Source organism: Ischnura elegans, chromosome 8 (assembly GCF_921293095.1).
Source record: "Ischnura elegans chromosome 8, ioIscEleg1.1, whole genome shotgun sequence".
Lineage (NCBI taxonomy): Eukaryota > Metazoa > Arthropoda > Insecta > Odonata > Coenagrionidae > Ischnura > Ischnura elegans.
In genome coordinates, this window is record NC_060253.1 from 49,890,880 (window position 1) to 49,917,762 (window position 26,883).

At 37.9% G+C, this 26,883-nt stretch overlaps 2 protein-coding genes across 4 annotated transcripts in view; both read left to right on the top strand.

The window, feature by feature from the left end:
- On the top strand, positions 1-7,931 carry LOC124163564. Of its 2 annotated transcripts, XM_046540551.1 has the most exons (7): positions 1-170; positions 258-409; positions 495-793; positions 887-1,063; positions 1,151-1,299; positions 7,405-7,761; positions 7,849-7,931. In XM_046540551.1, exons 1-6 carry the CDS (start codon positions 101-103, stop codon positions 7,752-7,754), a joined length of 1,197 nt encoding a protein of 398 aa, XP_046396507.1. In that variant the 5' UTR covers positions 1-100; the 3' UTR covers positions 7,755-7,761; positions 7,849-7,931. The 2 variants fall into 2 exon arrangements, with proteins under 2 accessions (XP_046396507.1, XP_046396508.1); XM_046540552.1 differs by lacking the exon at positions 7,849-7,931 and having other exon boundaries at positions 7,405-7,799.
- The window catches only part of LOC124163563 (actin-3-like), a 21,472-nt gene continuing 2,438 nt past the window's right edge, over positions 7,850-26,883 (top strand). Inside the window, exons 1-5 of one of the 2 annotated variants that reach the window (XM_046540550.1) lie at positions 7,850-7,931; positions 20,752-20,907; positions 21,669-21,911; positions 22,977-23,115; positions 25,003-25,304. In XM_046540550.1, coding sequence (XP_046396506.1) covers positions 20,767-20,907; positions 21,669-21,911; positions 22,977-23,115; positions 25,003-25,304 — 825 coding nt within the window. In that variant the 5' untranslated portion in view covers positions 7,850-7,931; positions 20,752-20,766. Of the gene's footprint in view, positions 7,932-17,611; positions 17,741-20,751; positions 20,908-21,668; positions 21,912-22,976; positions 23,116-25,002; positions 25,305-26,883 lie in introns of those variants that run through there. The other variant, XM_046540549.1, reaches the window with a different exon arrangement.

A 26,883-nucleotide genomic window follows, 5' to 3' on the forward strand; every position in this document is an offset into this window, starting at 1 on the left:
GTAACACATGTGGCGGTGTTTACATCGGTGTAACGTGTAACTCAGTGATGGTTTACGGCTTACATCTTTTACCTTGAATTTACTGGTTATTATTACGATTATGCCTTTGAAATGGCAGGCTATGCGATTACCCCCTCCTCCAAATAGGTGTCAAATCACTGATAGTCGTGGTAAGGTTCTGCTGGTTCAGGTGTCTTGTCAACTAAAATGAAGAACGTGAGTGATCTGATGGCTTCGACTATTCCTTTTTTATTTAGATATTCTATCATTGAAGAAAGTATGCTCAAGCTTTTTAAAAGTATTGCTGAATCAAAAGCCGTTGCACGTGGAAGCAGCTCTCCTATCAAGAATAATTTATCGTATGAAAACCAAGTTCCGGCATGACAAAGGATTGAAGTTGATGGAGAAGGTTTGAAACGTTTTGAATCTATTGATTATAATTAGAAATTTACCATGATACATTTTAACTTGGCGATTTTTGTTTCCCTAAAAAGGTAAATCGGTGTCTTCTGCAGTACTTGCGGGTTAACTTAGCTTCAGTGTACGGTAACTTCACATCATGTTTTAAAACGGCGTTGGATGGTGAGCATATGTCAGCATTTTCGCGTAAAGTGCATGCTCCATCTAGACAGATGCTGGAGTTCTTGATTTTAAGGACTCTTGGCTTTATAAAATTATTAAGTAAAGCAGTTCAATATTGTGAGGAGGCAGCTATCTATCTTCAAAATAGGATATACATAGGCCACTCTTGGAACTATGCTTTGGTGGCCCTATCTATTATATCCAGAATATGGTGAGGAACAATATCTAATTATTTCCATCTATACTGCTGCACTGATGTGTGAAGAAATTATTGTATCTGTTTCTTTCCACCATTATGTTTTAGGTGTTTATCCAAGTATTTAGTTCTCACTGCATGCGACCATTACAAAAATATTTTGCCTTATATAGAAAAGCTGGACTACATTGGTTGCCAGTGGAATGAAAATGAATCTAGCTATCCAATGGATATTGATAACTGGCTAGATGTTTGGTGGGTGAATCGAAAATCACCTCCAAAACGGTAAGACAGTCCATGGTACTACTTATTGAAAAATCTTATCCTAGGGTTGATACATTATAGCTCATGCGATCATATGTTTCATTTCAGGAAAGGAAAATCAGAGGATGAAGTAACATGCCTAGATACAATTTTCTTGGACAGTACTTCACCTGGTGATGATAGTTCTTTTGTGAAAATGACTGGGATACTAGAAATAAATCGATTTGATGGTGTGAAGAATGATGCAGATCTTGGAGGTATTCAACTTAATTTGAAATTTGTTTTTATCTACACCCAAGATAGTTACCTCATTTGTTTTGTTAGTTACCTAGGTCTGTTTCTATTCTGGTATGTTGACTGCATGCATTGATACAGTAATATAACCCTGAAACTCTCGTAATCCTGGATCAATATTTGATCAGTCAATTTCTAGATCACAAGATCAATTTTACTATTCCATTATTCTTGCTGTCCTTCTTCACATTACTTTTACTTAAAGTTGGACTACTCTTGCTGTCACAGAAAACTAGTTGACAAGGAAAACATATGGTGGCAGCACTGAAGCCGAGTCTACATGAGATGAGATTTTGAATCTCAGAGAATGTGTCTTCGCTTCTTTGCCATGTTGTCGCTCCATCGGCGACGCTTCCGATGGCTATCTTTTCAATCATTCCAGTACTCCCCCTTTAATTTCAAGAATTCATTACTGGCTTTTCCTAGCGTTAACTATTGAAGGGGTCAGGTTAAAGGAGTGCCAACCATCATTTTTTGGCCGAACTAAGCTGTTCACGCTATCTGCTGAGGAAAAATATGAACTACGATATCCAACTCATTATGTAATTTAACATTTAAACCACGAATTATAAAAGAGGATCCTCAAGTTGGCCTGGAAATGTGTTGTTACCCACCGTGCATTTAAATGGGTTTACAGAATTTGCCCCTCGTGTTGCTGGCGGATAAATTGATCCGAGTCTCACAGGGAAATAAGGTATAATTAGGGGTATTATCCAAAATTTATTCACAAGATGGTGTGATCTATCAAATTCATTACTTTTCAATGGGGAACTTGCATGAATTTTTTTTATTTCACAGGCGGACAGAAAATTATTTTCTGAATACAACAAAGAAAACCGCATGTAAATCTGAGTTTTCCTTCGCGAGATATTTATTGATAAATATTACGTATTTTAAAGCGCGGGAAAAACTCCCTCACCCCCCAAGCCACTGCCGACGAAGCCTCGATGACGTCAAAGGTGCCTAAACATCACGCGAAGCTATTGTTGTGATTGTTTGTAATAGTTGCCAGCAGTTGTGAGAGCTTCGTTTGTTAGACGTGTTGATTATTTTATATTTAAAGATAAATATCCGACGATAGAGGCTTGGAAGCCCTCATATTTTGCATTATTTATAATATTAATATCTGTGTAAGGGCATAAAATATAAAACTGGAGCAGTTAAACCAAAAATTTTATAATAACTAAATAACATCGTTGTAGGAGTCTGAGCCACGGCCATTGGAAGGGGGATACGTTAATTGTAAGTTGATGTTATCGACGGCATATCATTCATTTAAGTATGTAATTAGAACGATTTTGATGTTTACTAATGTCCGCTTAGCTTTTATATACAATAACTTAATCCGTTTATTCGTAGGTACCGGAGAATTCGTCGTTTAGGACTGTCTGTGCTTGTATTATGGGATGAATTCCAGTCAATGCAACTTTTGCTCACTGATTGGAGACATCTAGGAACATTTTTGTGCCAAAATAGTGTTATTTTCAACGTGACATCTCCCGTTAAGCTACTGCTAATAATCACAGTGCCAGTGGTTGTAATGCACAAAGTTTGACAAGGTTGAAAAATATCGGCCAAGAGTTATCAGTGTTCCATCGTGATTGAATTGTAAAAAGTGCTATTACGCTATCGATAAATGTCTAACAGTAGTGTAAAAATTGTCAGTGGCATGCTAATCTCCGTTGTTCACCGTAGATATGACATTTCACAATCACGCTATTGGAACAAAAACTGTGTGTGAAGTTTGTTATTCCATTATTTCAACGAATAGTAGTGAGAAAGGTCACCTGTGTCACTTGTGTGGGCTAATTTAAGGGTTTAAATCAGTGAATAAATAGTTGTATTCATCATAACGAGTTCTGTTATTGTAAGTTGTACGTGATGAATATAAGAATGTGACAGTGACATCCAGTTTTTGATAAGAGTATTTGCCTATTTCCCACTATATTTTTATGGTATATGCTAGTATGGGTAAACCGGAGTTTAAGCCCCTTGTCGCATTGGCGGTGGTTTCTGGAACTATTTTTCCCGCGAGCTATGGTTACGAAATATTATCAACAAATCTTACGTTTTATCAATTTTACCATTTCAAAACACATTCTAACATGACTCAATTCGAAGTCGATTTTAAAAAGAATTTGGACGAATGTTTGGCGAAAGAAGTCAAATACTCTTGCGGATATTTCGCTTTACTGCCAGTGTATGGACAAAAGTATGTGTTGGAGTGGTGTATGAATGAAGGTTTGATTGCGTCCAGCTATGAATGTCCAAAGTGTGAAAGAAAAATGAAGTTAACGAAGAGGCCTAAGAAGACTGATGGGTATGAATGGGTGTGTAAAAGTCAAACTTCAGTTAATCCGCATGAATGTTCACGGTCTGTTAGGAAGGGATCTTGGTTCTCCAAGAGTCATCTGAGTATTTGTCAAATTCTAAAAATTACTAGTTTATGGTTAGGACAATGTATGCAGAAGTACAGTATGGCATTTTTGAACGTAACAGATAAAACAGTGACTGATTGGTGTAGTTTTTGTAGGGAAGTGTGTGAGACTGTGTTGATTGAGGAAAGTGTTCAAATTGGAGGAGTGGGAATGACTGTGGAAATTGATGAAAGCAAATTTGGGAAAATGAAGTATGGAAGAGGAAGGTACGTCAAGGGTGAATGGGTGTTTGGAGGTATTGAAAGAGGGACCAAAAAGTGTTTTTTCAAGTGGTAAATAATCGCTCAACTGACGAATTACTTAGAGTCATCAAAAAATGGATATTGCCTGGGACTGAAATTATATCGGATTGATGGAAGGCTTATGATTGTTTGAAAAACGAAGGTTTTCAGCATTTAACTGTCCAGCATAATTTGAATTTCAAAGATCCTGAAACTGGTGCCCACACTAACACCATTGAAGCCACATGGTCGGCAATCAAGAGGACGTTGAAGAATACTCCTCACAAAACAATTTCGATTCCTACCTCTACGAATACATGTGGCGAAAATATCACGATCACTCCGTGGGCCCTGACGCTTTTCAAGCTTTCAAAAACGATGTTATAAAAGTATACACCCCTTGGGTCAAAGACAATGAAGTGGATGACGACAATCGTGCAATGTCCAATTAAGTACTATTTTTCTGTTAAATTTCATTTCACTTAATAATTTTTCATGTAATAACAAATAAAATTTATTAAACTTACGATTTGTTGATAATATTTCGTAACCATAGCTCGCGGGAAAAATAGTTCCAGAAACCGCCGCCAATGCGACAAGGGGCTTAAACTCCGGTCGCGCCGCTAGTATATTGTTTATGGATTTACCTATATTATTGAAATAGGTTGTAGCTTGTGTGTGTGTTGGCAGCGGAACCGATTCGCGATCTCACGTGTGGATTGTGTGCAGACTGTTTTGCTGTGAATTCGTACCGTAGGACGGATAGGACTACCTTCTCCGCTAATCCGGCGTTGCCAAATTCAACAGCACAGCTTACTCTAATGTCAACAGCACAGCTTACGATCGTTATCCTTCAGTATTACAAGTTTCTTTTACAACTCGATTTGCCGCCGACGTATAGCAATAATTTGTCTTAACAAATTCCATGAGGGTCGTGGCATCAATTTTTGGTGTCCTAAAAAAAGGCTGGTGTCCTAACACCCCATGCCACACGCCTTTTAGGCGGCTTGCGGGGTATTATGTACACGTAGATGAATTTCAGGTGTACTATTCGAACTAGTGGCAACGTTAACATCCATTTTTCTGATAACTAAAACACACGAAGTGAAACGCTTGTACTTCATCATCCCGATGCCGCATTATTAATATCTCAAGTAATAATCTAGGCACAATAGCAATAGGAAAACTTGCCCAAGAATAACAGAACAAAATAAAGTGACGATGAGCGGCTAAATACTCCCTCAAAACAAATTTTACACCATGCGCTCAGCGTATTTCCCTACTCGCTACGGTTGTTTAGGCACCTATGACGTCACGCCTGGCCTCGGCAACGCTCGGGTGTCTTCGCGCAGTGGTCGGCTCTGAGAAATTTTTCTCGATTTTAAATGCAATTTTTTTATTTCTTTTGATGATGAATGGAGAAACTGAAGGTATTTTTGCGAGCTAATGTATCCATTTGACTTATTCAAAATAGTTTTTAGAGCAATCTACGACCCATGCAAGTTCCTCATTCGAGACTCTAATCACCGATGGCGGCGCTGAAAGCTGTGACGTAATTTTCCAACATGGGTGACGCATCGAGGATATTGTTGTGATGATAGCATAGGTGCAGTAGGATGAGTCGTCGAGCCACTGCGATAATTAAAGTAGAAAATATCTAAGAAGATTTTCTTGGCTTCGAGGGGGTATTTCAATTCCCACAGGCAACGACAAATAGCAGTTAAGATTAAGGAATTAATAAATTTTAGCTGAAATATCCTCTATCTTCTATTTCACTGACATTACTCAAAGGGTTCCTAATGACTATAAATGAGTGATTGCGATAAAAACAACATTATTCTCAGCCGGCTAGAAAAGAAAAATTGCAATTCATCGGTTACCCCAAGTGCATTAAACAAACAAACCACTGTCCCAGTAAATGATGAACTGTAGCGAAAAATGGCAACTAAAAAGGCATTGTACATGAATATGAATGCTTAAAATATATTACTTGCGACGTTATGATGGCTTAATACCAAAAATATAATTAGAAAAATCAGTAAATTCCCAGAAATACCATTGATTTGTCAACGTAGTTTCCTTAGCGAATAGCGAAAAATGGCAACTAAAAAGGCATTGTACATGAATATGAATGCTTAAAGTATATTACTTGCGACGTTATGATGGCTTAATACCAAAAATATAATTAGAAAAATCAGTAAATTCCCAGAAATACCATTGATTTGTCAACGTAGTTTCCTTAGGTATCCTTGGCGCTCTACTTCCGAATTCGGCCAATAGTTGGCGTATTGCTTGTCTGGATTCTCAAATGCTATTCCTCACAATAACAAACATTTTACTGCAAAATATTGGAAAGAAGTGGATCACATTGCACTCATAACCGTGCCACAGACATTTTCGAAAACCGATTAAAGTGCGACCGAAGTGGCAACAGAAATCAGCCTTCTACGGAATGGAATTGGGTCTCCTCTATGCAGCCCCTCTGGGCTCGATGATGTTTTCAGCAACAGTAAAGGGACTTACGCTCTGATGAGAAAAGGTGTTGAGAGACTTATTGCTTCAGCTCTTCTGGAAAAAGATTCCACTTATTAATCATTGCTTGGCATTCAAGAAGTCACATAAGCAATGACTCTTTCCATCTCTGTACATAAATAGCAATGAGCTAATTTTGAAGATATATCATAGATGGTGGGTGAGCTTGCGCAATTTTACTTGTGGGTTAGTAATTTATAAGCAAATTGCTTGTGAGAAATAGCATTTCATGTTTGGGGGAAGATAAAGTTTTGAGTAGCTGGAAATGTCACCTATTTGGAAAACCATATGCACAGTCTGTTAAGTTCCACCTTTTGCTGCCGGAAGGTTGTTCATTTTATTTTTCAGGACCGTACATTATTAAATCCCAAATGTATGGTTGTGTTGACATGGGATTCTTTTGGGTTTTGTCTGCTTTTGTATATTGGTTGCTGATATTGTTTCACCAGCTCGCCTGCTAGTTTCTGTTGCTGAAAGTGCTGAAATCTTGCCTATTCGTGGCAAGGGTGGAGACAGTGGCGGATATAGAAAAAAATCAGTGGGGGGGCTTAAGAGATCTTTAGCTACTTTTACTTTGATTGATAATGAAAGTAATCAAGTCACATGCAAAGTTTAAGAAAGTTTTATTTGAACTAATTAACGCATATAAAAGACAATGCCATCCTATGATATAAAGAAAGTTACAGTTGTGGTTCGGCAATGCGGTCGGCTCCGCAAATCTCCCTCACCTCCCTCATATGTGTCCACCACTGGGTGGAAAGCGTCATACAACATGCCACATTTTTGATCGTGTGATGTTTTTCATTGGTAATAACCATCAAAGACGTAACTAGTATGGTTATAAATAATTAGTAATTCATGGACCTTTTTATTTCAGAACCTGTAGCAAGAAGCTCAATGAAAAAGCAGCCTATTAATAATCTTCTAAGACCATCAATGTGTGTCAGTGAAAGTTCTGTTAAGGTGAAAGAAAATAAAAATCCTTTACTTAAAGTTAAATCCACTGAGGACCTGCTAAAATTACTTGAAAACGAGGAAAGAAAGAGGTCTAAGAAAATTGATTCTGCTCTCACGAAAAATATGGACAAGTTTCAGTTCAATATCTTCACAAACAAAATTCACAAGTTCGTGAAAAAGTTGAATGGATTAGACTGTCCTAAAGACAGTACTGAATATAAGCTTGCCTTTAAGAAGTGCAAGAAAATTTTGAGGTTGTACATACAATGAGCTAAAGGTTAGGTTTTTAATAAAGTAATTGTGTTTGAAATTTTACTCCTTGCATTTTTCTTGACGTGGACATTCATCAACCTTTACTTTTTAGGATTTTAATCAGTGAAGTGGATGTGGAAGCCTAGAGGTGTTTTTGAATTTCAAGTTTTAAAATGAAGGATGCTGGATATAAAGGTGACTATTCACCCTAAACCCCTTATGGTTTTTAGTGCTGCCTTATTTAAACATTCATTTTATAAATTTGTCCCTAAGTGTTTTAGTTCAATAGTTTGATAAGGTAAGTGGATTAAAGTTTTTATATCCCTATTATGTTTTTCTAAAAGAATTTTACAGTTTGATCCATTTCCAGTAAACTATCTAAGTTAGCATGATATTCAATATTTTGGATCATATGACGCAAGGCTATAGCTAATCTGTCACTATGCTGTTCATTAGATGCTTAATACTCTTGGTTGTGGGTTACTTTGCTTCTTGGGAAGACTGTAAATAAACACAATGGTTGCCTAGGAAAATTGCTGGAATTTAGACATTTTAAAGAAATTGAGTACGAAATGTACAGTCCAGGACACTTACCTCCCAGTCGCCCAAAATTTTAAAGTCCTCAATAGGGAAGTGCACTAGTGTTTCAAATGCACCAAACACATTTTTTAAATTAGAGTTCAGAATAACATAATGTCGTAAAACCACAGTTTAAATCCTAATAGTGAATACTTGATTCGAGATGACCGTCTGAAATATGGAAAAATTCAAAGGCCGCGAAAACGGGTGTCCATGTTGAATATTGGCCGTGACGTCACAAGGCAGTAACAGAAGGCAGCTTCTACACCGTTTAGTTCTACCACTATTATTGCATAGAAAAATTACTGAATTAGAGGGTATCCGTTTTTTGCTGTCATAAAATATCTTCAGATTATATATGTGGCTGCCTCTCTTTTGAGCAAACGACTTCATCATTGCGTAATATATTAATATTCATTTACGTGTCAACTTGTCAAGTTTGGAAAGAGTAGTACGAATAGCACATTGAATCTTTAATAAATGCATGATGGCATTTATTTTTCGCTGGGTATATTTTGGCACAATGCCGTTTATCATGCCAAAACTTTTTTTGTAAGAACCGAGTCAAACTAATAAACCTATTTCAGACGTTTGCTGCAAGACTTATTCGTTGCGTATGTATTCACGCCGGCCGGAACGTTCGCCCTTCGCTACTAGAATCGTGGGATGTTAGCCTTATTTCCGAGCTGGCTGGTTGTTGCAATGGTTCGCTGTCCAGGATGGGTTAAAGAAAAGATAATCTTGGTTGGGAGAAGGAAAATTCCAACGATTTATAAATGGTATACCAAACTTTGATGTATTTATGGTTACTGAATTTTTGAATAAGGAGGACAGGTTCAACGCTCCATAGAAATGCGAGACGTTAAGGCTAACAAGGGGAGACCGCGTACCTTGCTGCATCTTTTTCAATTAGGGCGTTAGTTAGGCTGTAATTAATTAATTTTCATGCGTTACTTTTTACAAGTTATATATATAAATCCAAAATATCCTTAATTTCCCATTGGGTCAGTTGGGGTAGTGGTAGAGTGCACGAGTCAAAGGAAAGATGTAACCCGAAGGACCGTGGTACAAGTCTACATTATGGCATTATTTTTTGTTGCCTTCACTGTGATCATACGGCGTCTAGTTTATCATTAATTATAATTGCAGCAATCATTGACATGAGACAATTTTTTATCGTCATTATGGCGTTTAGGTATTTTAGCAGTGTCATTACAAACGCCGAGATACGATGACTACAAGAGTTGGTGGGCGCTAAAATGTTAATTTTTTCTTTGCTTATACTGACCAACTTCCACATTAAAAATGAAAACCACTCTTGCAAGAGCACATACCATTAAAGGCTCGCAGCAAGCAACAATATGCGTACAGGCATAATTAATAAGAACACAAAGCGAATATAAAATGCCATATATCTCGAACACTTGTAATTCACATTACTCCAAAGGGAGTTTACTTACTCAGTACATACCTCAGTACCTTGTACTCAGTACCTACCAGTTTACCTCAGTAGCAGTGCTAAAAGAACCATTCTGAAATATAATTTCAACTAACAAATAGGATGAAATAAATGTTGATAACCCTGGACCGGGCGCGCTGGCGTATAAAATACGACAATCTTTGAAAACCAAGGATTTCGACATTGTACGTACATTCTGCACTATAATGGTCTCGTGTATTCTTACAATGCACTTTGACTGCCTATATTGCGAGTTTTCAAAGTTCGAGGTATTGTAGCTAATTTTTGAGATCAGCAAGATGAACCCGTCACCAGTGGAGTACAAATTACGCCGCGCGACCTGCCGTGTACCTTTATATCTGTATCACCTATAAATGTACTAATTTCAACAAATAAAGATAAACTTTAACAAAAATCGTTTGTTATCATATATGCACATATCATGGGCAAAGTACGCATTTTGCCCGGTCGTGTAAAAAAACAGTCGCGCCATTATTCTTTAACCAAACTACTTTCAGTTTATAAATTACGTAGGTCTACGCGGAAGATGCTATATTTTGACTCAACACACTTTCTGATGTGACTGAGGTACCTATTAAGTAAATTATTATAATATAAATATCAATTTGATCTTACAATACCTTCAAATGATCTTCAAAACAGAATATCATCAATAGGTAAGAGTCAGGAGCAGCCTTGAACCATTTATTCCGTATAGCTTGTGCTTAAGGCACGGGAATGAATATCTTCTCCAGGCTTTTGTTTCGACGTCGAGATGCAATTTGGAACAAAAAATCATTTATAATTCTATTTTGAATTCATGTTTTCGGTACCTGACGACATTTTTAAGAAGCAAACTCCACCGATTCCCGGAAACTCTCGCGGCGCTAAAGAAGGCGACGGAGTACAGCGATACTCCACTGGTGACTACTGCCTTGTGACGTCACATCTCAATCAAGATGGAGGCACTGTGTTTCAGCGCAACATGAAATTTTCCGACTTTCAGAACGTTTTAAAGTGCATACCCCAGATGCAGAAAATAAAAGTGACTATACTAATGTTTCTTTTTTAGGCTAAACTTTCAAATTCAGCAATAAAAAAAAATTAGTGCACTTCCCTATTAATGTTAACTTGGCAACACTGCTAAACCTCTCCTTTGCTGCGAAGAACATCAAGCTCTCCAAGTGAAGACTTCTTCCCTACTGATAAAAATGAGTTTTGAAGCCTATGGAGGACTAGTTTAAAGTATACCGGGACTAGCCACGGTGATAACTTATATGGGAGTCACCCGTAATGCACAAAGATCCACAGAGAAAAAATCATCTGCCTTGACCGGGATTCGAACCGGTCAAGGGGGATGATTTTTTTTTCTGTGGATCTTTCGCACCCATGGAGGACATTTTGACCAGGGGCTTTTTTTGTGATGCTGACCTGGGAATGAAAAAAAAGGAAGTGACTGGCTAATGTATTATTTCCCATGGACTTGGTAGCTGAATCAATGCCATTCCCAATTTGCTTTAGCAAAAGTTCACCTAGCCTCGAACGATCACTAGGTCACTATTGGTAATTTATGGATTTCGAGAAAACTAAATACCTCTCTCTTGGAATGCTGTTTCAATGGAGCTTACTTCGTTTTTTTTCAGTTTGGGCTTAATAATTGATTTTTCTATTGATTACACTTCAATATACTCTCATTGATAAGAGGCATTTAAGATTGGTGTCGGAGGCTCTGTAGTTAAGAAATGGCATCAATGAACAATATACTGAGCGTATTTCTGAGCTATTCAAATTTTTCATGCAATTACTGTAGTGCCCATGCACACAGTAAGTAAATAATATTGCAGGGGAAGTAGCAAAAAGGACAACAATGGCTTTTTTTCATGTTTTTCTCAGTCTCACGTGATGATTGGGGGATTAAATATATAAGAGAACTACCTTTCACTCTTTTATGTGGGACATTAAATAACCGGGAAATTATTTCATCCAATTCAGTCTGCATCCTAATTTTGACGGATGCCGATAGTTACTTATTCCTCCTACGTGCTATTGTTACCTTAGCACTGGGGTATGTCGTTTAAGTTAGTACGTATTTAGACATTGAGATCATTCTTCTCAGATTTCCTCAATCTGGTTTAAAAACAATTTCATCTGATGAAATTCTGCTTGGTGGGCTGTGTGATGTATTAGTTCCCTTTAATAAAATCTTAAACCAGGGTCAAATGTTTTTTTTTCCATCTGAATCATTGCCCTTTATCTTCTTTGATAGATTTATGGTCGAGTGCTTTAGCCAATTAAGCTACCAAGGCGTCATTCTCCTCTGTGGAAGAGCGAACACCTCTTCGTGTTCAAAGTTCGGGCTTTGCTCTGCCACTGTGATGACATGAGCATGATTTGGACTGTTTGGTGCATAATATGCTCAGCAGTCCTTACCACCTTATCCCATATAGTCCACAAATTTCCACAGAGGAGAATGACGCCTCAGTAGCTTAACTGGCTAAAGCACTCGAACAGAAATTGGGGGATCCAGGTTAGAATCCCGGTCAAGACTAATGATTTTTTTCCTCTGTGGAGTTTTTGCACATTTTCTGCATTGCGGGTGACTCCCGTAAAGTTGTCACTGTGGCTAGTCCCGGTATACTTAAAATTGATAAAGGTGGTTATGCTAATTCTGCCTTTTTTTGGGCTGGGCAGTGATGTGCAAGACTGCATAGGACCTAATCTACTATGTAGATCACAATGTGACAGCCACTTGAGGAATTCACTACAACTCAGACATGTATGCTAACAATGCTAACTCATAAAAATGATGGTAACTTAGCAATTTTTTATTTTTGAGTGAAGAGAAAATAGCTCAATGAGGAAGATTTCGTTTGTTACTACTTATTCTTTCCATCCATCCACTGAACTATCTAATTAAATTGCTATTTTGGCTCGGATTGAACAACCCCATTAAATGAAGAAAATTCATGGGAATATTTCCATTTGGTTTTGTCTTTCCATGTCTGTCCCAAATATGGGAATGGTTCATTGAGTTTCTCAGGGAGATCAGATCGTTGGGTACCTATTTATTCCACTGGTTCTGTCAAGGGTATTCTGGAATTATGTATGAGTGGAATTAAGTTTTTATTATTATTATTATTTTGAGGTTATTCGGCCATAATGACCGCTTCAGTTTGGGTCCATGCCTAAACACCCTGGCGTAAGTGATACCCTGGGATTCAGTCCCTTTGTGGCTGGTCACTCTGACTGCCTTGTTAAGGTGGGAAGTTTTAATGCCGGCCACTATGACCTGTGCAGCTGTCAACATGTTAACCTACTACCCACTCACGAAATGAAACTGAAGTGAAATGTAGCCCTTCATTCTTCCTCCGCTTGTAATTGAACCCTTGATTTAAGTACATATTCTTATATTGCCCCTCTTAAGAGGCTTTGTGATTGTTCTTCTTACACAACCTCACCTTTATTTCTAGTAGGCTGACAAAAAAAGGCCATTTGTGTTTCATTAACAGAAGGTGAGAATGCAATAGGGTAGTTTCCTTCATCAAAGAAAACGAAAGGCATTGATTGCGATTCGTTACCCACCATTAGTGTATTCATAATACACTAATTATTTGGTTTTTGAAATACCGGTTTTGACGAATGGCAAGGGTCAAATTTTATCCTCATTTGAAAAAGGCCAGATTGACGCCCATGCGATTCCACTCCACGTGACGTCACAGGGACCTATTTTCTACACGAGAGGATAGGAGTTATACATCGTCTGAGGTTACCAATGCATGCATGAGGCTCAGAGCTCAGGGAAACATGTCTTAATAATCACCTATTAAAACTGGATTAGGTCGGAAAGTTATCTTTGTTTGATAAACCTTTTTTAAACCAAGCGCTACCAGCCAGCAAGGTACTCAGCTACCCGCAAACATCTTGCGTCCTATCAGCACTCAGAGCCTCGATCAAGGTCACCTCACAAGGCGGGAGGGGGAACCAGAAATGCGTTGCATGGACTTTTTCCCATCATTCCTACTTACGCGTCGCGTTTTCGCGCGCTTGAAAATTTTCACTTTTCATTTAATCGCGAAAAATAGATATCGTCATTTAAAAATCTAAAAGCGTGAAATACGTACTCCAGGAGTAATAATCTTTCGATTTAGGTAATAAAAAAATAATAGGAAACCACCCTATTGCACATGATTTTTAGTTTGGAATTTTGCACATTGCATGCACTTTAATTTTTTCGTGCGAGGTACGCTGAAGGCTAGATAGAAGTTAGAGAGGTCTGTATTTATGTCCGCATCAAAGCAAATGAATTTTCCTCTGTGGAAATTTTGCACAATACGTGCTCCTGTGGGTGACTCTGTTTAGATTACAGCATTGGTTATTTACTTGAATAATGTCTATGTTTTATATTCAGGCTATAGCCTGGGGCCTCTGATTCTGTGGACCATGCATGAAGTAGTGCAATGCTACTGGACAAAAATGTTATCCTGTGGCATTGCACTATGTTTTGCAGCATACAGCATCTTATCCTGTAAATCCCGTAAGACTACTGGAGAGGAAATGCTTCTGTAGTTTCAGTGATGGAACATGCTGTTGCAATTTCCAGATGTCTGGGTTCAAATTCCAGTCAAATTATTTTCTTCTCTGCGGAATTTTTGCATATTATGTGCACTTCATTAAAATCCAGAGAGGTACCCCACAAACTGGGTCAAAATTATATTCTGTGCTATAAATCTAAGTTTTATCACTAACAAGGAGGCATCACCAAAGTGATGTTCGGGATCTACATGCGGATGTTATTTTCTGAAACTATATAGGTAAGGTAGAAAAAGTGTCACGGCTTTCTTCCACATAGGCCCGGGTTCGAGAGATATTCGCCCTCTAATTCGGGTGGTAAGGCACAATTCGGAGTTTTGTTTAAAATCCAAAAATTGTTATTAAATTTAAAAAATCGTGAAATAACTAAATAAAATGAATGGGGATAAAATGCAACAGTGATTTCAAAAATTAGAAGAAAGAAAAACTATTTCCGACACTGGGACTCGATCCCTAGACACCTATAAGTAAAAGGACTAGCACCCTAGACCACATCCCCATGGCCATATTTGACAGATGGAGAGTACTCAATGGATGTGATGCTGCCCGAAATCTTCACAAGCGAGTATCTCCCGAACCCGGGCCTATGTGGAAGAAAGCCGTGAAACTTTTTCTACCTTACCTATATAGTTTCAGAAAATAACATCCATATCCAGATCCCAAACATCACTTTGGCGATGTCTCCTTGTAAGATATTTCTCCAAGTTTTTATTCAATTTTTTAGCTCTCTACATAGCTTTTCCGGAACTTGGTCGATGCAACGTATAGACACGACACTGTTGTGCCAAATCAATGTAAGGGGCTTCCTCGTTATATGTGCCCCACTTCCTTCGAGGCATTGGGTTGGTGCAGTGTTTTGAATGATGGAAACCCACATTGTGGGCTTAAGTTCAAATCCAGGTGGTAGTGATAGGATTTTCTGAGGAAGCCTGATCCCTGCTTGGATATTGTGTGGAGTGCATTTCAGCTCAACCTGAAATCAACGTAATTAATCAATGGATCATAATAGAGTTTTCACTGTATATTTATTTTGCCAGCCACCAATCTTCAGGTGACTTAACCAGACCTGTACTGTCACACAGGGGCGCAGCTAGGAATTAAGGCTGAGGAGGGTTTAGGTGCAACTAATACCGGTGTGTGCGGGGGTATGGAATACCCACCAGGATAAGCAGTAGGTGCGAGATTAATAAATTGTGGAATTTTTAGAGAAATGGTTCAAAATGGTGAGTTTTAGGGCTTTCTGAGGGATTTTTATTAATCCTTACACTATCCTATTGATATTAATCCAGTTAAGTGAAATGGATTAAACTTAAATATTTCTCTGAGCTCTGGGGGGGGTTTTATCCCCCAAAACCCCCCCCCCCTCGCTGCGCCACTGGCTGAAACAAAAAACAAAATCCGCACCTCATGGGTATCCTTTTCCTAGCAAAATATGAACAAGATCTGGAGGTGACACTTGAGGGACTTCCCTTGCCGGATAGGAAATCAGAGTTTCTTGGAAATAGCAGGCTACATTCTTCCCCTTGCATAATTAGAAATCTGAAGCCAGAAGATCAGGACATGAAGAAATATCACAAAATATGTTAATGCTCAATGGCTGGCTTCTAGTCTGAAAAAAATTGAAATTTTCACAATTTTTTAGATAAGTGATCAGACTTCATATTTATGCTTTCATAATATATTTGTGCTGAGAGGGTATTTCCTGTGGCTTTGACTGAACCCCCAACACCCCCCCTCGCTAAGCCACTGGTGTGGAGTGCATTTCAGCTCAACCTGAAATCAACGTAATTAATCAATGGATCATAATAGAGGTTTCACTGTATATTAATTTTGCCAGCCACCAATCTTCAGGTGACTTAACCAGACCTGTACTGCCACAAAAATACTTAGGAATATCAGAATTGCTCTGTAATAATTTAGAAACTCTTATGTTAAATGGAGCACGTTAAGAGTGCTCGAAAGAGCTCAACATTTGGAATATTCTTAACGTATACTTTGTTTCTGGCACTAGCCTGCTAAAGTGGGATCGCTAACTCTGCCAAGCAGTGGCACAGCAAGAGGGGGGGGATTTGGGGGATAAAAGCCCTCCAGAACCGAGAGAAATTTTAGAATTTAATCCATTTTACTTAATTGGATAAATATTACGCATAGAATAGTGTAAGGATTAATAAAATTTCCCTCAGAAAGCCGTAAAACTCACCATTTTGAACCATTATCTTAAAATTTTCTCGGGGAGGGCATGCGCACCCCCCGTATTCCACACCCCTAGTATTAGCTGCTCCTAAACCCCCCCCCCCCCCCCCCGTAGCCTTTATTCCTAACTGCGCGCCTGCTGCCAAGTGTCGCTGCACGCCGTCGGTATTTCCAGTAACTTTGGTACTTAACCTTGGCTTTGGTACACTTGGGGATTTCACTATTTTTCTTAACTAAGAATGTATTTGAGCTGATATTTTGAGACTTTGTTCACTTCAGCGTCAATACTTAGGATAGGTTCGGGTCCTCGTGGACCCGAACGATTTTCCCCGATTTTACTACATGCGTAAATGCATTTTCTATCCCTAAAATGTAATTATCACATTATAGCTGCAAATGCTGGTACGTTATTTGATAATATTTACGGTATGAATTACTCGATTTATGAATAATTTGGTAATGCTAACGGATATTTTGAGGTTTTTCACTGATGTTTATGCGACGGATTATCGACTAAGTTGAAAATGTGCGTTAGAATATTGTGTTAAAAACTGCATTTACAATTTTATTATTTTAAATGCAGTTTTTAATAAATTTTTCATGGAAAAACAAAGGTCAAATCGCTGCCAATACTTCGTAAACTAGCGTAACTTCTATCGAGCGTAACGCTTTCCGCAGAGGTAGTTCTGACTACTTTCCCTTAATCGCGGCTATTTAATTGCGTTGCTTCTGAGGTAATGCTTAAAATTAGATTGGACCATTTATGCGATAGGAATGCGAGGGGACGGAATAAAGAATTTCAGATCAATTGTTTCGGTGGAATGACTTATTCTGCGCACGTTGCCCGCTAATCTTTCTCTCTCTGTCGTTGAGTGGAGCTTGGGCGCGCTATCTCTTCCGTAATTGACTGCGAAGTCGGCTTCCAAAATCAAATCGCTTTGTGCTAGGCGGAACCTTTACGGCTGTCCGTTTTCATTCCTGTCGAGGATTTATCGAATCCTTTCTTAAAGATGGAATGCCGATTCCACTTAGAGTCGAGATTGGTAATTACTTTTATGTGTACTGGAGTTCGAGATAAATGCCACTATCTTTAAGATTAGATAATTGATAGAATGGTCTTCTAAGCAGTCCGCGAATGAGTTTCCAAAGATCCGGTCGAGAATTTTCACATCTATTCGCCTGGGTAAGTCTTAAAAACTCCCACACCACGTGAAAGACATAGGCAAGGAATAGGCGAATGCAAATTAGGCGTTAATTATTCATGATACGATAATTTACTTTATCGTCGAGATAAAACCCTCCTGGAATAACGTTGAGAGGCTCAAACGCGACACGGAATTTTTATGCTCCGTGCGGTTACAAATGAATTTTCGTATTAATTGAGTTTATTTCCTAACATAAACTATTTATATTTATGTAACTCTTTTCCTAGTACGTCTTTATGAATATCATGGGGCCCAACATAATGATACGTTCGCTAGTAGAAAAAAATACGTGCGAACATTGTTATGGGTTAAATTGTTTGGTATTTTAATTCAACAAGGAACGTACGCGTAAGAATATAATTCACGATATATAATTTTATTGCATATGCGTGGGGTAAAACTTAAGCAAATAGCGGAAGAAAAATAGGCGATCGCCCAAAACGGTATTAAACTATCTGTAATGGTCTGTGAAAGCTTCATCCAACTTGAGAATGCGATGTATTTCGTTTGCAAGAATGGACGAGCGATCCAAGCGCCTAGAAGGATGCCTGCCCCACTTTTCATGTTAGACTTCCTATGGGCTTGGTTTCAATTTCCCGCTAAAAATATCGTATTTGTTCTACGCGCTAAATTGCTGTGAGTGACTACATAAAAAAGCTCATTCAAACAAACGTGCTATTTTGGTTGCAGTCTATACCTTAGCTAATTTTTTGCTATTATGATTTTTGTTCTATATTCGTTTGTTTTAATGAAGATTACGTCGAGGTAAAGTACGTAACAATGTTTGGAGTTTTAGATATTTAAGCGCATGTTAGGTATTAAAAAAACCTTCTCTTATCCATTTGCATTAAATTTTTAATTCGATATTTTACATTGATTTATAGTTTACAAAGGATTTAACCCAAAATAACCCAATGTTGCTTCTAAACAACATCAAAAACGTAGGTATTCATTTTCAGCTCTTTTCCGGAAAAGTTTAAAATACATGTTCTTTTTGTTACTTGCTGTAAATTTTAATGGCGATTTATTTAGATGCCACAATTATTATGATTGAGTGGAAAATTTTTACGTTTTTAAAATGAAAAGTCTTGAACTTAAATTTCTCCCAGCTCTGGAAAGAGGGTTAAATTAATTAACAATCGAATATGTTCATTTTTTCAATCAACGTGCGGTGCACTAATTTTTTTATCGCAAAGAATTGCTGATTATAGAAATTTATAATTGATTATACGTATGAAATCAATCGAACTATTCTATTTGGGTATTGCATATTGCCTAATCTACCAGGATGACCTCCTACTCTTTCAAATTCGCCTATTTTCGCCTACAGTGAGATGATGGATAAACTCTGATGCCGTATTTCATAATAGAATATTAATTTATTTATAATTTAGGTGCAAAAACTCAGAGTAGGGTGGTTGATAAAAGAAAAATGCAAAAACACATTGATACAAAAGCTTAAATTTAATTAGGAGCACACACAAGGTGAGTTGACTCATCATCATTTGCATACCATTGGTGACTCAATGTAATACTGAATAGATTCAAAGAAAATATCTTAACATTTCATTAGCATTTAAATATACAGTTTTGCATTAAAGGCATCTGCATACAAAATATTCTTGATAATGTGTGTTCACATTAAGAGTTTTCCTGGATATCAGACAATTACTTACACCATTTATTTTTTCATAAGACCGCGACCCGATTTTCAATGAATTATCATCATCTTTAGGTGCTAATTAACACCTGAAGATGATGATGATGATAATTCATTGAAACCTGGGTCGCACTCTGATAAAAAGTAAGTGGTATAAGTAATTGTCTGATATCCAGGAAAACTTATAATGGAATACCACAAAGTAAATCAAGAATTAGTCAATTTTGTGTTCACATTGCTGTAAAACAGACTACAGATGAGTAATGATATTTGGTCAGTCGATATGTAGGACAGTTCAGGTTGGATGGGTTCTTCTTGTGGAAGTACAGTAGGCTTCTACTTATGGTGGGTTTGACTTGCAATGGATTTGCCATTGGGAATGAGCTAATTTTGTGAGTACTTTTTTAAATTTAAAATTTTTCTGCTTTTGTTTCCTCTTGCACCAAATATCATCAATTATGTAATCCTATGCCTCATTCTCAAATTAAACACATTTATTAAAGCAGCAAAATTTTCCATGCCTTTTAAACTGATTCCTACCAAGGGCGTACCCAGGATCAAAAATAGCAGGGGGTGAGGGGGACAAGCCATGGTCATTCAAGTTGTAACATTTTTACATGGAAAAGATGAATGAAACCAACATTTTAAGAAAATTATAACAGCGCTTTATTAGTATTTGAAAATATTTGCTTGAAAAAATTATTTTAGTCACTCATATTATTCTAATATCATTTTTCATGTGCTTAAAGAAAATTTGTTGAAAACTTTCGTTTCAAACCATTCCTGATTCATCCATGCCCCCCACTGGGTACGCCCATGATTCCTACCAGTGGCGTAGCCAGGAATTTCGTTTGGGGGGGATCCAAAACCAGGGGGAAAATTTTTGAAAAATAGGGTACTAAGTAATGGGTTTTAAACTTATTTAAACACTTTTCACAGTTGAAAAAAATTTCATTTGTTGAAAACATACTTTGTAAATTCATGATTTTTCAATAATTTGTTTTCTTTCATTAAGGAAAATAGTTGTGCTTTTATATTTTGGGGGGCTCCGGACCCCCCGGACCTCCCCCCTGGCTATGCCATTGATTGAAACATGATGGAATTCATTAAATTGTATTAGGCTCAACTATGTGGAAGTTAAAATCAACGAAGTCTCCTTTGCATTTTCATGATGGAATTCGCTTTACAATCGTCCCTCAAGAATGCATTAGTATTGTAAAGAAAGAGGCTGATGTATTTGGAGATTCTAGCTCACTGTTAAATAGATTGTAGGGATAGCTTTATGTATTTAAAATCTCTATTGTATTTTTTCTTTGCTCCCACGTGTAGATGACCTAGAATACCATGACAGATGAAGCGAAGAAGTGGCTGGACAAACCAGCTGTAGTGATAGACCATGGGGCCACAAAGTGTGTCATTGGAATGGGTGGAGAGACCCACCCAAGGACGACAGTGCCAACGGTTGTGGGCAGACCTAAGGAATCGGCAAGTGCTTTCATGATTTTTAATTCCTAGACAAACCCGCATTCTCCCAAAATAAGAACCAAAACAGACTGCTCACAATGGAAGTCTCAGAATTTAAGTATCCTTCATGCACGTACATATTTCCTTTCTTAGATTTGCATTCACTTTTTTAAATCACTCTAAAATCATCCATTCAAATGAAGTATGTCCAAAAATGTGTGGGAAAAATGTGAAATGATCATGTTATTGGTTCCTTATAAATGATAATTTTAGAAAGGAATTATGGCGAAAGGGTCATAAGTTAATTTGTGATTTTTACAGGAGTTGCGCAAAGAATCAAATTTTAGTACTTGCTGTATAGTTTAAGTTTAATAAGTAAACAAAGTTTTCCACTGTATGTTTTCTTTAAAAAATTCCCAACTTTGTGTATAACAATGGAGAGGATGTTAGAATTCCAAGAAGGTCTTAAATATGTGTTGTAGGTCTTAAAGATGTGATGATTGATGAAAAACAAGCAACAGGATTAGCTGTAAAGCTTCAATATTATAATTTCATAATGATATTGGTTGTGTTATTGAAAATTAGTTTATAAACTACAACCACCATGTTGTATGCAATTGCAGTTTTAAGGGAATTTATATGTGCAGCTGTAAATCCTCAAATTTATGCATATTTTACATGATAATATGTTTATAAATATTGATCAGATGAACCTCATAATGCTTTTCTTGGCTATGCCCTTTTGAAATCAACTTTAGTAAATGTTGTCTTTCTACTTCCAGGTAGCTATGAGAATACCAGACTTGAAAAGTTGTTACATAGGTAGTGAAGCTGAGCTTAAAGGAGATAAAATATTAAACCTTCGCCACCCTTTGTATCATGGAATGGTTGACAATTGGGATGACATGGCTAAAGTGTGGGGCCACATATTCAGCAAGCACCTTCGTGTGAATCCCGAAGATCACCCCATGTTGCTGACTGAAGCTCCTCTTGTGCCTATTATCAACCGTGAGAAAATGTGCCAGGTGACACCCTTAAGTGATATTTAGTTGTCTAATAAAAAAAATTGATTTTGCTAAGGTTGTTTATGATCTGACCTACATATTATGTTCCGAATTACAAGGGTAAAATTTTAATGAGTTATTTATGCATAGCTATATTATTTTGCACGGGTCCATTTTTCCTTTCTCTATTTGTAGTGCTAAGATTGTTTAAGGTCTAAGGTCTTATAGTTTCAACACATTGGGAAATCATGAAACGAGGCTATCTCAGTATCCAACCCACCTATTCTAAATAGCCAGGAAATTTTTTAATTGAACTGCATATAGCATTGTATTAGTAATTTATCACCATGAATGTAATTTCTATGTGCTGATATGATTGTAATCCACATCTAAGGTGGCCTATGTGACGTAGACCCTGTATACATAGTGTAACAAGAATAATTATTTACAGTACAACCTCGATATAACGACACCCCACGGTGCACTAATAAACACTCGCTATAGCGAATTGTCGCTTTACCGGAGGTGGAGCAAATAATAGCCATTATACCTGTTGCGAACAGATATACAGGAACAGGAGTGGTGCGGTGACAGATAAACATCTATCCGATAAACCTAAGCATAAATCCAGACGTAAGGCGATGTTTTTTGCATCACTAAATTTCCTTACTCAAATAACGACTAACTATTCAAACAATTTATAAGCGCCGCACTGAATAAAAATCATGCAAAGCATTGTTTCGTCAATCATTATATTTATCGAACGACAGTTTACCACATAAATTTCAGACTGAGCACTCCATTAACTTCATTTCTAACAGATCTCTAGCAGTTACAGAGGTTAAGGAGTCTTGATGAAAGTCTTCCGGCGGTGAAACCCTCGCTATGGCGAGAGCCAACGCCAAAAGGGTCTCGTAAAAACCAATTTTTTTACACGCTTATTATAGGGTCAATTGACGGTGCATCGGCTATCTCTCGTAATAACGAGGGTGTCGCTATAGCCCGTACTCGCTTTAACGAGGTTCCACTGTAATATAATTATGGCATCAACTGAAGTTTACATAATTTTATTTTTCTTCAATCAAGGTTATGTTTGAAACCTTCAACCCTCCAGCAGTGTATATAGGGATACACCAGGTGCTTTTCATGTATGCTACGGGGAAACTTGATGGGATTGTCCTGGACTCAGGCCATGATCTGACCTATTGTGTTCCAATTTACAAAGGTAAATATTTCATGAGTTATTTATGAATCTACATTATTTTGCATGTGTCCATTTTTCCTTTCTCTGTTTATACTTACCATATTGAGAGTTTGATATACATAGTAGTTAAGAAGGAATAATAAATAGTTCAGAAGCTGTTTTGAAGAGAGTGGTTACTGGTAATTACTATAGGAATTAAATGGAAGATGGACTTTCTAGTCCCAATCTCACCCAATACAGTCAATTTATCATTATATAATTATCATAATGATGAAAATTACATGCAGGGACTACTGTTAGGATTTTAAGCCTGGTTTTAAGTCTCATGTTAGTACAGCTGTGCTGATATAGATGCCTTATAAAAAAAAATTGTGCACGTTTAATCTGGAGGGAATTCCAAGAACATTTTGCTTAATTTATTGTATGTGTGTGGTATGTTTTAGTTTATTAAACATAAGAAACATGCACTTTGCCCCAAGAATGATTTTAATGATTATTTATGGTAAAGTTGCTGGTGGTTCCATTTTTTGTATTCCATTATGTACTTTCTAATGGACTGAAATCATTAGCATATTAGCCGAAAGAAAAATAGTGTGATCAAGGCATTTAAAGCCTGAAAGTAATCTTGCTTGAAATTAGGTTGCCTTTGTATTGATTTCATGATTAGCACACTCCTGAGGCAAGAAACTTGGTAACTTACCTTTTGTGCTTAGTTGCTTACTAAGCTATTGATGGATAATTTTCATTAACCTACTGATTTAGTATGCTACTAGTGATGCTGTAGTAGTGGCAGCAGCAGCATTTGGAATTGTTGCTGAAAGTCTGAGCATGAGCTCTGACACACTGTGCACCAATATATGATCGGAAAATAATTATTTACCCTCATTCAAAAATCATCAGCATCCACCTATATATTTAACATGGTTAGGAGTGGATGAATTTCTTATAGCAAGAAGCAACAACCTTCAAAATCTGTAAAACAATCATCTTTGTTCCGGAGGTGGACCTTCAGGAGGATGCATCACTCCCATTCATCTCATCCTTTTATCCGACTGTGTATATTATTACTCATTTAAAACTTATGCATGGTTTTTTCTTAAAGATTTTAAATTAAAAGAAATTCAAAGGTTTTAACTTAATTTTAAGGTGTAACATGTCATGAGGTAAGACAAAATATGACCCTTCAACTTAGCCTGATACTTCTGCATTTAGCAGCTTCATTAAACAATGAGGAACCTTGCTACCCAGTGAGAAATGGGTGGTGGAGTCCACGTGGAACCCACGTGGAATCCACGTTGAGTGGTGGATATTTGGTGGTGGTGGATATTGAGTGGTTGGACCCACGTGGAATCCACGTTGATTTCAAGTGGATTTGTGGTGATTAGCATAAAATGGTAAACAGAATTTCTAATTTGTGGAACTTAACTCTCTGGTGTGACATTGCGTCATTTATCATCCTGAAACCATGCTAGTTATGTGAAAATGTATCGCACATTCTATTTTTATATAATTCGTGGAAAGGCAGCCATGAGAGCACATGAAAAATCGTAGACACATATATAGAAGGTTTAGCTATAGAGTGGTTGAGGTTTTAATGGTTTTAGGACAGCACCTACTGCTGTTTTAATTTTTCCACCAAATTTCCACGTGGGTTCCACGTTGATTCCACGACCAAAAACACATGGTATCCACGTTACATTTCCACGTGGGTTCCACGTGGATTCCACCACCCATTTCTCACTGGGTATAGAGTTGGGTACAAAGTTAATACATAAAATAATAGAGAGCATACTACTAAAAATGCACCATGAGTTACATTTTGATTCAGACTGACTATTAGTGAGATATTGGCCTCTTATTAGTTTCCTTATGAATCTGTTTAAAATATTAACATTTCTCATATTTCAGGTTATTCCATCTCCAGAGCTATTACACGGCTCAACTTTGGAGGAAGGGATTTGACGGACTACCTGGCCAAGTCGCTGGCTTCAAAGTGTGGCGAGAAGTGCGTAAGGAGGCAGTCGCGATATGGAAGTGCTGGTGGTGATGCTAAAGTTGGAGTTTGGGAGGCAGTTGCTAGAAAAATCAAGGAAAACTACTGCTATGTAGCTGCTGATTACAAGCAAGAATGGACCAAGATGAAATTTGAGGAGAAAGGCCATGCTAAAGGAGAAAAGATAACACAAACGTATGAATTACCAGATGGTCAGGTGAGTTTATCATCGTCTGTGCTTCACTTTTTCCATATCTCTGTCTCAAGGTCACCTTTTGGAACCATTGCACTACTTTTTCCCGACTAATGGCGGGTGACCTTGAAGGAGCTCGAGACTCACCCACTCTTCTAGCCAATCACAGAAGAGTGACAGGTGAAAGTGTGTAGGAGGCTGAAGTCTCTCTCCAACTGTCATGCAGTGAACATTTCTCTCCAACTGTCATGCAGTGAACATTTCTCTCCAACTGTCATGCAGTGAACATTTCTCTCCAACTCTCAGTGTTGCCAAACTTAATCTATAGAGATCGAGCTCGTTCTGCCTTGTTACAGTAATTTCTACCAACTGGCAATGCTGGTCGCCAGGTTGGAGTGAAGTGGAGGGGAAAAGAGTGGGGGATAGAGGCGAATGGTGAGGTGGAAGGGGAAGCACTTCTGATTGGCTACTAGCTCTCTACCATCCAGCCGCCAACAGTTGGGTAAAAGGGTATAGATATGTAGGTGCAAAGACAAGTGAAATGAGGACTCAGGGTGGGCTTGCAGGGTTATTCTCCCGAAGGCTGAGACTTTTCACCCGCATACCTCACGAGGGGTAGCACAGTGGAAGGAAAGTGATGGCGAGAGCCCGACCATGCCTCCATAGGAAAGATAGGGATGGAAGGGAAAGGATGGGGAAATCCCAATGGCATCATTGGGGTGGCATGGGCCACTACAAGCAAAACCATAATTTAATGTTTCTACAGAAAGGAAAGATTTTCCTATGAAGAAGAAAAATCCTACTATTTTCCAGAGATAGGTGCAGAGACAAGAGAATCGAGACTCCAGGGCGGGCTCTCAGGGTTACACTCCCGGGCCCTGGTTTTTAAGCTTTCACTTTTTACTCCTGCACCATGGAAGGGGGAGGACATAGAAGGAGAAAGGAAGGAGGTGCTGCCACGATAGGAGCCCGACCACGCCTCCTGGGATAAATACTCCTTTTTATCAGTAAAGGAAGGAGGATGGATTCCTTAGAAATTCGGGAGATAGCTGCAATCCTCCAGGAATTATCAATCCCAGCTTGAAACCAAACCTCCCCCCCACCCCTCCCCCAAATAACAACCATAGTATACATATATAAACCTGCCCCCATCACATATTGTCTGTATTTGATAATGGTGTAACAGTCGAAACCGGTTGTAAAATGGAAGTTTTTGTAAACTTGTAGAAGAAACAAAGTGTCTTTCATTATTAATATTAATAGGATAGGTGTGAAAGGGTAGGGATGAGGAATCCCCCACCATCAAAAAGGTGGGCCGGTCCTCCTACTAGAGAAACCATTATTTAATGTTTTTTACAAAAAGCAAAAAATTTCCCGTAAGGAAGGAAATTTCTACGATTTTCTGTAAATAGGTGCAAAGACAGCGTGTGCCCACCAGGTTGCTTGTATGAAAATTTGCCACACTTTTTCTAACACCCCTTGTACTAATGGCCACTGTAGATCTTTTGGCCAAGTGGATTTAAGCTGGGTTACAGGGCCCACAACCCCCTCCCCAATTTAATCTAAATTTTTATTAGTTTAATATTTTTTGTGCCTTTGTAAA